We start from the raw sequence: 14,830 nt of genomic DNA, 5'->3' as shown, positions 1-14,830 counted from the left end.
AAAGTAATTTAAAAAAAAAAAGTATAGAGAACTCACTGACTTTGTGAAAGGAACTACTAAATTCAATATAGAGAATAATTGAACAAGAACACCAAAAAAGAGAGTTCAAGAGCTGAAAGGAGGTAAGATCCAGAATACAGGTAAAGGATAAATACTGAACAGCACAATAAATGCCACGCTCTCTGAGACTGGGAAAATGAAGGCAAAACCAAGTCAGCAAACAGATCAACAGAAATTTTTTACTCAAGGATCTTTCTTTTACTAGATGGTCATCTAGGTAGGGGCAAGAGTGAGGGAAAAGATATACAGTGAACAATCACATAAGAACCACTAAAGATGTTCTAGGCGTGGAAAAAAAGAAAAAAAAAGGAAAACTGAATGGGATATGCAAGAAGCAATAATGATGAGAAATTAACACTTTAAACCACAAGTTCATGAAGAAGCTAGGCAATGGTGCAATAAAGGGATGCTAAACTTTTCATATCATAAGAAGAAAGATACAGCCATGTTTAGCTCTAGATATTATTATAAACTATAAAATAATCAGGATTTAAGTTAAAATTCAAGGGCAGCTGTTAACAATGGGAGAAATACATATGTATGTATGTTTGTGTGTATACAAACACACACACAGACACAACATACATACATACACTTATATGAACTTCAAAAAGCTTGTGGAAAATTTAATTAAAAGATAAGTTTTTATGCTGTTAAGAAATTTTGAAATCCATGCATACATATAATTCAACCAGTAAAGAAAAAAAACAGAAAAGCATAAGGCAGCTTGGGGGATACCATTTTAAGAATGCATAATATATACAGAAAAATACAATAGGAATTGATTTTTTAAAAACTTACGGTTTTTGTCAAAACTAACACATCTGGGTTTACCTACTAATTGAAAACAGTCAAAAACATTGGGCAAAATACATGAAATGATGGTTTTTCCAGACATTGCACACCAGGCAACAATGGATGCTAACCTCAGAAAGGTGGAGAAGTAACAGTGAATCCTATGTTCACTCTCAGGTTACTGCCTTAAGAAAACTTGAAAGCAACGGCACAAAGAAGGGGAAATGAGGCTTAGTCTTGTGTATTCCCCGAGTTTAAAAAATGAAGCTGAGAGTCCAGGATGATCAAGACAGCCATAGTTCATAGGAGAGGATCTGCACAGACAGAATCCCAGAGATCTGCAAAGGATCCTCCTTTAAGTGTTCAGCAGAGTACTGGGCAGCACGTGCATGTGAGTAAAGTACCAGGCTGGGGAAAGAACCACATGAAAGGATTGGAAGTAACAGGCCTGGTGCTCACAAAGAGCCTACTGAGAACAGTGCCTGTTCTCATCCCACGCTAGAAAAATTTCTAATTCACAGGGTAATCAATACAGTGCTTAGTTAAGATCAGAAAATGCAAAAGAAAAGATCAGTAAACTTGAAGACTTTCAATTGAAACTCTGAAGAAAAAAAAGGAAAAAACATCAGTGAGGTAAGGGAAGTCTCTGCAGACGAGGGAAAACAAAAATTATTTGAAGAAATGACTGCTGTGTATCATTTTCCATCCTTTCACTTTCAGTCTGTGTGTGTCTTTGTTGGTGAGGTGTATTTCTTGTAGGCAGCAAATAGATGGGTCTTTTTTTTTTTTTTTAAAAGAGCTTTCCATTGAATCTATCTCTTAACATTTAAATGTTTTTTGCTTACAGCTTAAAATAATCTAATTATATTTTGTAGCTTTGCCATACTCTTTCAGCATCTATCAGATGTTTACTGGCAAAGAAAAGGAGAAATCATGAATGATGCCTGGATTTCTAACAGAACAAATGGGTGAACAATAGCACTCTTTACTGAAACTGTGGAGTGCTAGAGGGGGAAATGGCTTAAAACTAGAAAGCATCTGAATTCTAAGGATGTTGATTTTGAGATGCTAGCTGGATATCTAAATGAGTATAAAAAACAGGCAGATATGTGGGAATTCAGAGAAGAACTAAGTTGGGGGTACACATTTAGAAGTTGGTAATACATAAAATTAATTTGGTCCATGGAAGTTTACTCAAGAGGAACAGAGTGATCAGTGGACACGAATAGCACTTCAGAAAACATGAACATTTAAAGGATCAACAGGGCAGACAAAAAGGAGGCCACAGCAGACACTGGGGATCAGCCAGCATAAAAGGAAATGCAGGAGGGGAGACCGTCATTAGGAAAGCCAAGGCAGGCAGCATGCTGCAGTGGGTGACAGCTGGAGCTCGGGGCTGGACTGACTGGAGGTTTGAATGCTGAGCTCTGCTCTGTGGTTTACTGGCTGTATAACCATGTGTAAATTACTTAGTCTCTCTCTACCATATTTTTCCACTCTGCAGAAAAGCAATAAAAATAGTATCTACTTCACAAGGCTGTACGTGAATCTGTACACCCAAGTGAATTAGTATTGGAGATTATTACTTAAATATACTAAGCATAAAATAAAAGTATAGTGAAAAAAATAAAAGGAGAGAATGTTTCAAAAAATAAGGGAATAGTCAGCATTTTAAAATCCACAGAAAGATCAAGTAAAATAACGAATGAGTATTTTATTTCCTTTAATTCATTCAACATATATGAATTCATTTTTCCTATGTGCTAGACAATGTTCTTTATACATAATAACTTTATACATAATAACCAATTAAACCTTCAACTCCATAAGGTAGTTGGTATTACCACCATTGTACAGATAAGAAAACTGATGTACAAAATGGGTAAGTAATCCACAGATTACGTACACAGAATGCAGCAGATGTAGGGTTCAAATTCAGGTGTCCTGACTCTAGCTTCTGTGCTCCTAACTACCATGAAGGTCAGGGATATACACAGTAAGTATTTTGGGTCAGGGTGGTGGTAGAAATCTTAGATAAGGTGACTAGGAAAGATTTCCTGGTAACATTCGAGTAAAAGTCCCGAAGTGAAGGAAGGAGTGAACAGTATATTCCACAGCTCTGTGGTAGAAATGTATCTGGCAGACTCAGTCAGTGACAGGAAGCCAGTATTGCTGAGGCAGAACAAACGAGGGAGAAGCAACAACGGGAGCCAGATCACACAGGGATTCACGAGAAATCTGGCTTTTACTCTGAATGAGATGAGAACCACCACAGAGTTGTACGAAGTGTCTTAATGTGACTTATATTGTAAAAAATTTCTGGCTCCTGTATTAAGGATAACTGAAGAGGAGACAGAGACAGAATCAGGAAGAGCAATTAGGATGCTACTACAATAATCCAGGCAAGGGATGGTTAACTTGCCTCAGGGCAGTGACATTGTATTCCAAGTATATTTCAAAGCTAGAACTGACTTTGCTGAGGAGCTGGAGGTGGTGTGTGAGATAAAGAAGGGAGAAAAGAATGACAACTAGATTTATGGCATGAGCAACAATACAGCTGCCATTAACTGGAATGGGAAAGATTAGAGGAATAATAGGTTTTCAAGTGGAAAGAATTATAAAGAGCTCAGTTACAGACATATTAAGTTTGAAATGTCTATAAGACATTTAAGTAAAAATGTCAAAGTAGGTAACTGGATAGATATATAAGCTGTAGGCCAAGGACAAGACAATGACTGGGAGTTTGAAATCTGAGAGACTTCGGTACCTAGATGGTGCTTAAAACCGTGACACCAAGGAAAGGCGGAGAAGAGTGCTGAGCTCAAGAGCGTTCCAGGAGAACAAGGGTGAAAGAGAAATTAGCAGAGAAGAGTGAGTGTAGCTACTGAAGCTAAAAAAAGGCAAAATGGTATGCTATTCTAGAAACCAAAAGTGCTGTGAGAGAAACCAGCATGCTGATAGACTCTAAAAGGTAAGGCCTGAGAACCAATCACTGTATTTAGCAACAGAAGAGTCCCACTCATGTGGGAGACCTCGACTGAGTTCCAGGCTCCTGGCTTCAGCTGGGCCCAAACCTGGCTGTTGTAGGCATATGGGGAGTCAATCAGTGAACAGATGATCTGTTTCTCTGTCTCTCTGCCTTTCAAATAAAAATAAATAAATTTTTAAAAAAGGTATAGCAGTAAAGAGAGAAACTCCAGCATACTACATATATGAGCCATTAAAAATATATGGGCATTTTTATTTTGCACTTTGGTCTCATGTATCAGTATATAGATAATACTATAGGTCTGATAAAATGATTAACAAATGAGGAAAGAAATTAAGATTAAAACACTTATTGAAGAAAATTAAATAAAAGGGGAAAGGGCACAAAAAGGAAAAGGCCTTTGGCATTACTGGTTAGGGAAAATGTTGCTTGTATTTGGAAATATTGCTAGAGTTAGTTACATGTTACTTGGGTTATAGGATTTACTCTCAGGCCTACCTGATCAGTCCTCTCCAGCTCTTCTAGGCAACTGGTACAGTGAAATGTTATGTGCTTAATAAATTAATATACAGAAGTCTGAGTCTAAGGTAACTATGGAATTTATCACCCAATAGCCTGACTTTCTTACTTGAACCATTGACTCATGATTGAATAGTGTCAAATCTGATGAACCATGCAACTCTAAGGTCCTTTTGATGTTCAGAAGTGGAAAAACACTTATTAAAAACTCCTAAATATTGGGGCTGGTGCTGTAGCTCACTTGGTTAATCCTCCGCCTGCGACGCCAGCATAACATATGGGCGCCGGGTACTAGTCCCGGTTGCTCCTCTTCCAGTGCAGCTCTCTGCTGTGGCCCGGGAGTGCAGTGGAAGATGGCCCAAGTGCTTGGGTGCCTGCACCTGCATGGGAGACCAGGAAAAGCACCTGGCTCCTGGCTTCGGATCAGCGTAGCTCTGGCCATAGCGGCCATTTGGGGTGGTGAACCAACGGAAGGAAGACCTTTCTCTCTGTCTCTCTCTTTCTCACTAACTCTATCTGTCAAATTAAAAACAAAAAAAACAAAAAACAAAAAACAACTCCTAAATATCAATGATCCATATGACCTACCTTAGTAATACTATGTTCTGAATGATGGCAAGTTTCTAAAATTAACTATTTCTTTAAGTGTTCTTGCCGGAAATTCAAGAATAAAAACTAATATGACATATTGGTCAATATGTAATCTGATCTACATGACCCACATGATCATCCTATTTAGTACGAATAGATCAGATGAAGAAACAGAGGCATGGGGAGGTTAAATAACTTATCCAAAGTGCTAACATACAGGAAAGTCCAGCCTAGTCCCCCACTTCCAAATACTAAAACACCCATTCTAATTTTCCCATATTTTAAATTTAGTAGCATAAAATTTAATGAATTACTAATACTGATTTCCTATATTTTCTGTACTTTTTTTGGCATAGGCTAAGAGCACTGTACTTAGAAAACTAGTGAAAACATTTTATAAAAGAAAAATAATGATTCACTTTTAAATCTACGTTCCTTCCTATAATCTTTTGTATCAGATGCCAAGTGCTTTTGCTGAAGGTAATTATCGGTAATTATTCTCTGTGATTGCTCTGTGCATGTCAGACATTATCATTACTCTAATTATAATACAGTTAGCCAAAGCTGAATTGTTAAACTTCAGTTCAATTAAATGTTTGTTTTGCAGACTATTAATAGATGTGAAAAATACATACCACTCAAAGATAACTGTGAAACTTGATATACTTTTTTGGAAGCTGATACAAAATATACAAAAACATTAAAAAGAACAAATTGGACAATTTAGTATGGACTGCAGCTGCTCAAAGAATTATCAGGGAAGATCTCTACAATTTTAAAGATCTCTTGCCAAAATAACCAGTGAATAGTTCTTTCTATAACATTCTCAAAATTAATAACTGCTGAAAGCACATACATTATAAAGTAATTTTAATTATTTTGTGGGGGGAAAAAAAAGGGAAGAATGAAAGATAAGGCTTTTTTGTGGAGAAATATATATTAACACAAAAGTTACCATTTTAGTCATACTTTAAGTCTATCATTGTGGCATTAATTTCACTCATGGTGCCATACAATCATCATACTATTTCCAAAACTTTTTTATCACCACATACATAAATTCCAGCAATAACTTCATTCCCCACGCACCTACTCAACCTAGCCACTGGTAACTGCTAATAACTTTCTGTCTCTATCAGCTAGACTACTCCAGATATTTGATAGAAGTGAAAACAAACATTTTCCTTTTGTGACTGTTTTTTTTTTTTTTCCTCTTAGCCTATTTTCAAGGTTCTTCTATACTTCAGCATTATCAGAACTTGATTTCTTTCATGGTGGAGTGATATCTTGTTACATGTTTATACCCCATTTTGTTTATCCATTCTTCTCTTGTACATTTGAGATGAGTATTGGTTCATTTTCTGCTGATAAAATACCTGAAACTGTATACTTTGGAGGTCCAAGAACATGGCTCCAACATTTGCTCAGTTCCTTCTGGCTACATCACAACAAGGAAGAGAAACAGGAAGGGAACTGGCTGTGTACAGAAGGTGATGAGCTGGTTTTACTTTGTAATAACCCTCATAAGAACACAAGACTAATATGAATTCCTTCTAAGGGCAACATTCTCAGTGACCTCATTATTTTTTTTTTAAGATTTATTTTATTTATTTGAAAGGCAGAGTTACAGAGAGGCAGAGACAGATGCAGAGAGAGAGAGAGAGTGGGAGAGTGGGAGAGAGGGAGAGAGAGAAAGTCTTCCATCTGCTGGTCCACTCCCCAGATGGCCACAACGGCTGGAGCTGCACTGATCTGAAGCCAGGAGTCAGGAGTTTCCTCCGGATCTCCCACATGGGTACAGGGGCCCAAGGACTTGGGCTATCCTCCACTGCCTTCCCAGGCCACAGCAGAGAGCTGGATTGGAAGTGGAGCAGCCAGGACTCGAACCAGAGCCCACACAAGATGCTGGCACTGCAGGCAATGGCTCTACCCGCTATGGCACAGCACCAGTCCTGACCTAATTATATTTCACTAGGCTACACCTCTTAAAGGTTCCATCACCTCACCACTGCCACACTGGTCTCCAACCCTCTAGCACATAAACATTTAGGGGCAAACCACATCCAAACTCTGGCAGGTGTTTCCAACTACTGATGACTGTAAATAACAATGCTACAATGGTGCTCAAATATCTGTATGAGTCTTTGTTTCCAAATCTTTTGGGGATACAAGTATATATAGGAGTTGCGTATTTGAGTCATATGATCCTTCTATATTTAAATTTTTGAAAACCACTGAACAGTTGACAGCAGCTGTGCTATTCAACATTACTACCAGCAATGTACTCTACATCCCTACCAACACTTATTTTTAGTCCTTTGATAAAATCCAACCTGGTAGCTATCAAGCAGTATTTCATTATGGCTTTGATTTGAATTTCCCTAATAAATATTGATGCTAGACATCTTTTTTCTTGTACTTATTTTCTATTTTAGTATCTTCTTTGGGAAAATGACTTTTCAAGCCCTTTGTTGATGTTTCACTGTGTGGTCTATCTGTGGAACTGTAGATCGTGATTTGTAAATGTCTCTATTCTGTAGGTTGTCTTTCATGCTTGTGAAGTGTCCTTTAATGTACAAAACCTGATTTTTGTTTTTCTATCACTACCTATGTCTTTGGTGTCATAACAAAGAACTCACTATCAATTCCAAGGTCATAAAAATTTGTCCCTATGTTTCCTTTTAGTTTGTGCTTGTAAGTTTAGGGCCTTTTGATCTATTTTGAGTTGATTTTTGCAGGTGGGATAAGGGTTCAACTTCATTCTTTTACAGGTAGCTATTTAGCTTTTTCTTTTTTTTAATATATATATGCATATATTTATATATATATATAAAAATATAATAAAATATATGTGTTTTTACTTTATTTTGAAGGTAAGGTTTCAGAGACAGAGGGTGAGACAGAGAGAGATTTTTCCATCCACTGGTTCACTCCCCAAATGGCCAGAACGGGGCTAGACCAAAGCCAGAAGCTTTTTCTGGGTCTCTCATGTGGGTGCAGAGGCCCAAGCATTTGGGCCATTCTCTGCTGCTTTCCTAGGCAAATAGGAAGTGGAATGCCAGGAATTGGACAGGTGCCCATATGGAATGCTGGGTCCACAGGCGGTGGCTTAACCCACTATACCACAGCACCGGCCCTTAATTGTCTCAATATCATTTGACAAAGAAAAGAGAGATCTTTTCTTTTTTTCTTTTTTTTTTTGCCTTTCTTTCTACCTTTAATGAGTCAGTGATGGATTGCCTTATGTCTCAAGAGTGACTCATCCTTTTATATAAGCTATATGACAATAGCTGCTGTGAAGCCACCACCCCATTATCAGTTATATTAATTTCAACCTAAAACGCCCAAGAAACACTGGTTAGAGGAGGATCTTTATTATTATATACAGAAAAATCACCAGTTCATTTTTCCCAGCTTCATGGTGACTTTGTTAGTCTTGGCCTTTTCCAGCCTGGCAATGCCAGCCAGACTTTTGGATCCAGAACATTACCTCTCAGTGACAGCGGATATCATCATTATCTGTCATTGCAGTTGGTTCTGTTGGCTTCCCCCAGTTTAGTCAGAGCACTTTGTCTTTCAAATTCACCTGCATAAGGCAGTAGTAGTACAAGTCTTCCTGTGGGTCAGGAGCCATAGCCTGGCCTTCCCCTTGGTGACACAGTAAGGAACCCCCTTATAACCCAGGGCAGGCACAAAGATAATCAGCTCAATGGGACTCACATCATGTGCAATCATCACCAGCTGAACTGTTTTATCTCTACCAAGGTGGGACAGTGTTGACCCCTGCTAGGAGAACAGGTTCGCACTTTGCCAGCAGCTTTCCTCTTGGCGCCTCTACATCTATACTGGCTTTACCTTTGGTCTGTACCTGTGAGCCAGCTCAGCATTTGAATAGCTATCTGGTGATCCAGGGCCTGGGTGAACTGATTAGTGGCAGGAGGCACTTTCAGCAGCTATTACAGGATGGCACTCTGCCACTGCAGCTGGGTAGTGGGGCAATTTGACAAAATGGGTGAGGTCCCTCTTGGGCTGGATGTCCTGTCCAATGCCAAAGTTCTTATGTCTTTTCTCAAAGAGGTGATTCACCACCTTCATGGACTCCTACTTCTTCGTGACAGCAGAGGCAGGGACACCCTCTTCCCCTTGCTCTTCTTCCCTTTTGGCATCTTGGGCAGCTGAAGGAGACTTAAAGGTCTTTTTTTTTCTTTGTTTTTTAAGATTTATTTATTGATCTGAAAGGCAGAGTTATATAGCTATATATATAGGGAGAGAGAGGGAAAGAGAGAGGGAGAGGGGAAGGGATGGGAGACAGGGAGAGTGTGATCTTCCATCTGCTGGCTCACTCCCTGAATGGTTGCAATGGCCAGGGTTGGGACAGGCCTAAGTCAAGAGCTTGGAACTCCACCAGGGTCTCCTAACATGGGTGGCAGGGACCCAAATATTTGAGCCATCTTCCACTGTTTTTCCAGGCACATTAGCAGGAAGCTGGGTCAGAAGCGAAGAAGCCAGGATTCAAATTGGTGCTCATATGGGATGCCAGCATCTCAGCTGTGCCACAATGCTAACACCAAAAGATGTTTTCTAATAATTAAGGTACCATCAGTACTATAGCACTGGACACTTTAAGTACAGTAAATCTCACATGATGATTTTTTTTTTCAGTAATCTAGGACTGTGTTATGAAAACGGTATTTTCTTCTTTTTAAAAATGTTTCTTATCTTACTTCAAAAGTAATACATGTTCACTATCAAATTTGCATAGCAAAAGTAAACAAAAAGGAGAAAAAACATTCAAAGAAAACCACAGATAACAATTTGGTTATTATTCTTACAGTAACTTTGTTTTCCTCTCTTTCTAGATATGTCTTATTTATCTAAATTAGGAGTTCTACAATATAACTTTTTTTTTTTTTTTTTTTTTACAGGCAGAGTGGACAGTGAGAGAGAGAGACAGAGAGAGAAAGGTCTTCCTTTTGCCGTTGGTTCACCCTCCAATGGCCGCCACGGTAGGCACGCTGCGGCCGGCGCACCGCGCTGATCCGATGGCAGGAGCCAGGTGCTTTTCCTGGTCTCCCATGGGGTGCAGGGCCCAAGCACTTGGGCCATCCTCCACTGCACTCCCTGGCCACAGCAGAGAGCTGGCCTGGAAGAGGGGCAACCGGGAGTTCTACAATATAACTTTTAATTGTTGCATAGTACATCACATCTGCAGGAATCAATTTTTATCTGACCCAATCTCTATGACAGAACACTTTTAAACTGCACTGTAGGGCTGGTGCTGTGGTGTAGCAGGTAAAGCCACCACCTGCAGTGCCAGCATCCCATATGGGTGCCGGTTTGAGTCCTGGCTGCTCCACTTCTGAACCAGCTCTCTGCTATGGCCTGGGAAAGCAGTGGAAGATGGCCCAAGTGCTTGGGTCCCTGCACCTGTATGGGAATACCCAGAGGAAGCTCCTGGCTCCTGGCTTCGGATCAGCACAGCTCCAGCTGTTGCAGCCAACCGCAGAGTGAACCAATAGATGGAAGACCTCTCTTTCTCTGCCTCTCCTTCTCTTTCTGTGTAACTCTGACTTTCAAATAAATAGATAAAAACTTTTTAAAAACACTGCACTGTGCAATGGCAGTGTAGTAGCACAAGTAGCTATTTAAATTTAAAAGTACACAGAATTTAACGTGTAATTCAGGCACTAGCCACAAGTGGCAATTTAAACTTTAATTAAAAGTAAATAAAACCTAAAATCTAGTTCTACAACCATTCTGGCAACATTTCAAGTACTTGATAACCACATGTCCCTAGAGACTAACATATTGGACAACACAGATATAGAACATTTTTTTTTATCAAAGAAAGTCTGTTGGACATGAACTACTTTAGAATATTTTCAGGGGCCGGAGCTGTAGTGCAGCAGGTTAATCCTTTGCCTGCAGTGCCAGCATCCCATATGGGCACCGGTTCTAGTCCCAGCTGCTTCTCTTCCAAACCAGCTCTCTGCTGTGGCCTGGGAAAGCAGTGAAAGACGGCCCTAGTGCTTGGGCCCCTGCACCCACATGGGAGACCTGAAAGAAGCTCCTGGCTCCTTCCTTCAGATAGGCTCAGCTCTGGCCGTTGTGGCCATTTGGGGAGTAAATCAGCGGATGGAAGAGCTTTCTCTCTGTCTCTCACTGTCTGTAACTCCACCTCTCAAATAAACAAACAAACAAAAAGAATATTTTCGAAGAGTGCCTATTATAAGTAACTCCAAAATGATTATACATAAAATTTAATGTAAATTAATAAGTTTCTGGTTCAAAACGCATACAAATATTCACTGAGGAGTATAGGGAAATGTTTGCTTCCTTTGTCAATTTAATAGTCAAGGTACTGTGTCTGTCTAAAAGCAGCTCTGATTTGATTGCAGGCATGGTGAAGTGGGAGAGAAAGACAGATATCTGGTGAGCAGTTTTCAGAGCTACTACAAATACAGCAGCCTTTGTAAGTACTAGTGTAGTAGCAGTAGCCTATACAAAAAGAGATGTCACTTTACACTGTCTCCAAGCACGTTTCACTAACACCACATTTAAGGCTAAATAGGAACATCTGTTTGGTGACCATTTATGTTTTTACCAGTTAACTTTTCTTATCCCATTTTTAAACTAAGCTGATCATTTTTTCTTATAAGCTTGTAAGAAGTCTTGATTAAGAGAGTACATAAAAACTGTTTTATGAGTATGTCCTCATCTCGTTAGTTCCTTAGTTTGTAATTTACATTTTAATTGTTATGAAATGAAGAAAGTTATATGTAGTTTATATGTAGCAAAAATTAACATTTTCTCTTTTACTGTTTCTTTATGTGACATGCTTAGAAAAGGCTTTTCTTAATACATATTCAGCCTCTTTTGAGTACCTTCATAATTTCATCTTTTACATTTAAATAATTATGGCACATAGAACATATCCTAATATTTGCCTATGGTCTCAGGAAGAAACTGAGCAAAAAAGTTTTTCCTCAATGTCTGAATATTCCCAAATCTTACTAAAAACTCTAAGGGGCAAAAAATGTACAATAGAATTCACCCAAATTATCAAGTAGATATTCCTTCCAGTCTCCCTCATCTGCAATAAGAAGGCTGTATTTTTCATTTAACAATGCAACTTTCAGGTTTCCATTTTCTCAGAAAATATTATTTCCACTCAGTCTAACCATTAAAATACTTTCTTCAAAACAAAAACAAAATGAGTTACATGTAAAGAATTTCAAGAGACAAGGAAAGTATAAAAGAGCCAACAGATTAAGAGCTATTCCTATATCTATGGAAAACGTTAACTATATTGACTAATCTATTTTCCTTTCATAATATAAAAGACAATTTCCTGGGGAAAATCCTAAAAGATAATTCCATAGCAAACATTTTCCTACTTTTGGTGCTCACAACAATGTATATTTTTCACTGGCAGATTCAGCAGTGTTTTCAATACATAAAATTAAATGACTGGGGCCAGCGCTGTGGCACAGCGGGTTAAACCCCTGGCCTGAAGCGCAGGCATCCCATATGGGCGCGGTTCTAGTCCCGGCTGCTCCTCTTTCTATCTAGCTCTCTGCTATGGCCTGGGAAAGCAGCAGAAGATGGCCCAAGTCTTTGGGCCCCTGCACCCACGTGGGAGACCCAGAGGAAGCTCCTGGCTCCTGGCTTTGGATTGGCTCAGCACCAGTCATTGCGGCCATCTGGGGAGTGAACCAGCAGATGGAAGATGGCGTCTCTGTCTCTATCTCTCTGTAACTCTGTCTTTCAAATAAATAAATAAATCTTTAAAAAAAATTAAATGACTGTTACTTTTTTTAATATACTACCTCACTATTTTATTAGTCTCAAAAATAACCCTAACATGTTTTATTAGAAATATTTTGAAACTTTTACTATTTGTATTAGTTTTACACCATTTAAGAGAATAGCACTGATAAACCATAATTACCAAAATTCTCTAAGTTCCACATTTCTACTTGAATATGATTTTAAATTATCAGTTCCTTCAAATATAAATTCTAAAGCTCTAATAAGAAAAATTACCCCCTCTCCAAATTAAAAAAGAAAAGAAAAAATTCCCTTTAGGCAGAAGGAATCACTTCTGCCACAACTACTCATAATAATGCGAACATTTCTCTACTACATTTATCACAGTATATTCCAAACACTTCTAAGTCTGTCTGCCTATCCCTTCAGCCTGGGAGCTCTTCAAACTCAGGCCAACCCCTATGTATTACTTCTCCATCACAAGTCTCATCTGGAATTTGGCACACAGCCTGGTAGATAATGGACGCAATGGTATCTTCTTCTAAAATGAATGACTAAACATAGCATTTTGGAGAACAACTGCCCCCTTTTCTAGTCATTTAATTTACTCATTTGTTTTTCATACTCTTTCTACAAATACCTGTCCCAAGCAGTGCTCTTATTTACATGAAGACAAGATTTATCATTAAGGTTAAACTTTGAGCTGCTACACAACGATTTTAGAAAAGTACTTACATATGCACAAAATAAAATATTCCCACAGATGGTTTATTAAAGTCTTCATTTTACAAGTAGGAAAACCAAAGCTCTAAGTGATCAGAGACTTGCCAAAGGTAATGGCACTGGTAGATAAGAGGGTTAGAAACTAACTGAGAATGTCTTTCACTATACCAAGCATAGTTTTCAGATAAACAACCTTTTCACAATGCATCAGTTGTAGCAGAAATACTTACATTGACCCCAGCGCCCTGTTCTTGGGTTCAAATAATTTGGATAAAGACCATTTGGACGATCCATTTTCTGAAGCAGTTTCCTAATATGCATGACCTAAGCAAAATAAGGTAAATAATACAATTAACAAAAACTAATGTAATCAAGGCTTAATCTAGGTTTTGTATTTTTTCTTCACTCACTTCCTACACTCACCCTCTGTCCCCAGTCTCAATTTTTTATTGGCCAGAAAGACTTCTATTTTTTAAACAACCCATTATTTTTATATATTATTTTAATTATCTATCATCTTATTTTATTACATTTTATTTTATATTTTAAATTATTTTTTAAATCATATTATTTTAGAATCAAGCAATAAAAAAGCAATTTTGAGAAAACAGCATGGATAGATGCGTTTTAAATCCCAACATTCAACTACCCAGAAATAGCCATCAGAAGCATCAGAGGTATGCATCATTCTGGACAGTCAACATATACATATTCACATGTAAGAAATAATCTCACAGAAATGAAATTATGACATTTGTATAAAAAGGTATAAAATTAACTTGAATTTAATACACAAAAAGTCAATGAACTAAACTGCTGAACTTCAAATATTGTTTCTACAATAAATATTCCCAAAATTTCAATTCCTAAAATATCTCTCTGAGGTTAAAGGGGAAAAATTATGAAATACACTCAGAAGCCAGAGACTTTACCAGGGATTTTATTTTGACTCATCTCTGGATTCTTAAAGTGGTTGGTGGAGGTAAGGGGGAGGGTATAAAAAGGCTATAACACCTGGATTCATGCCTGTTTGCTAGATAATGTAATCTGTATACTTGGGCAGATTACTTGGTTAGTTTAAATGACTTGGGAAAAAATTTTTTTCACAGGACCTTAAACATACTTTTCTGGACTTGAACACATCACTAACTCTTTTATCACATGGTTTCTTATCGCCTTTCATCTGGCTGGATTTCGACATCAGTTAGTTTTAGTAATAGGCTCATGGATGCTATCTATACTCATGTTGGAGATCATCATTGTGTATGTGTATGACATACATCTGCCACTTTTCCTTCTCTTATTGCTGTTGGTTAATTTTGTTGATCTTTACTATTTCCATTGTTAGTTAGTGAAAGCAGGAAAAATTCTGCAGTCTGGCTC

The 14,830-nt window shown here is 38.2% G+C and overlaps 1 protein-coding gene across 3 annotated transcripts in view; it reads right to left on the bottom strand.

The window, feature by feature from the left end:
- The window catches only part of MAN1A2 (mannosidase alpha class 1A member 2), a 207,292-nt gene that overhangs the window by 76,530 nt on the left and 115,932 nt on the right, over positions 1-14,830 (bottom strand). For all 3 annotated transcript variants that reach the window (XM_062192053.1, XM_062192054.1, XM_062192052.1), the window contains exon 8: positions 13,678-13,771. In XM_062192053.1, coding sequence (XP_062048037.1) covers positions 13,678-13,771 — 94 coding nt within the window. The remainder of the gene's footprint in view (positions 1-13,677; positions 13,772-14,830) is intronic.

This window comes from Lepus europaeus, chromosome 5 (genome assembly GCF_033115175.1).
Source record: "Lepus europaeus isolate LE1 chromosome 5, mLepTim1.pri, whole genome shotgun sequence".
In the NCBI taxonomy this organism is placed as follows: Eukaryota; Metazoa; Chordata; class Mammalia; order Lagomorpha; family Leporidae; genus Lepus; species Lepus europaeus.
Note: the sequence above shows the minus strand (reverse complement) of the source record. Positions and strands in the feature narration are given on the sequence as shown.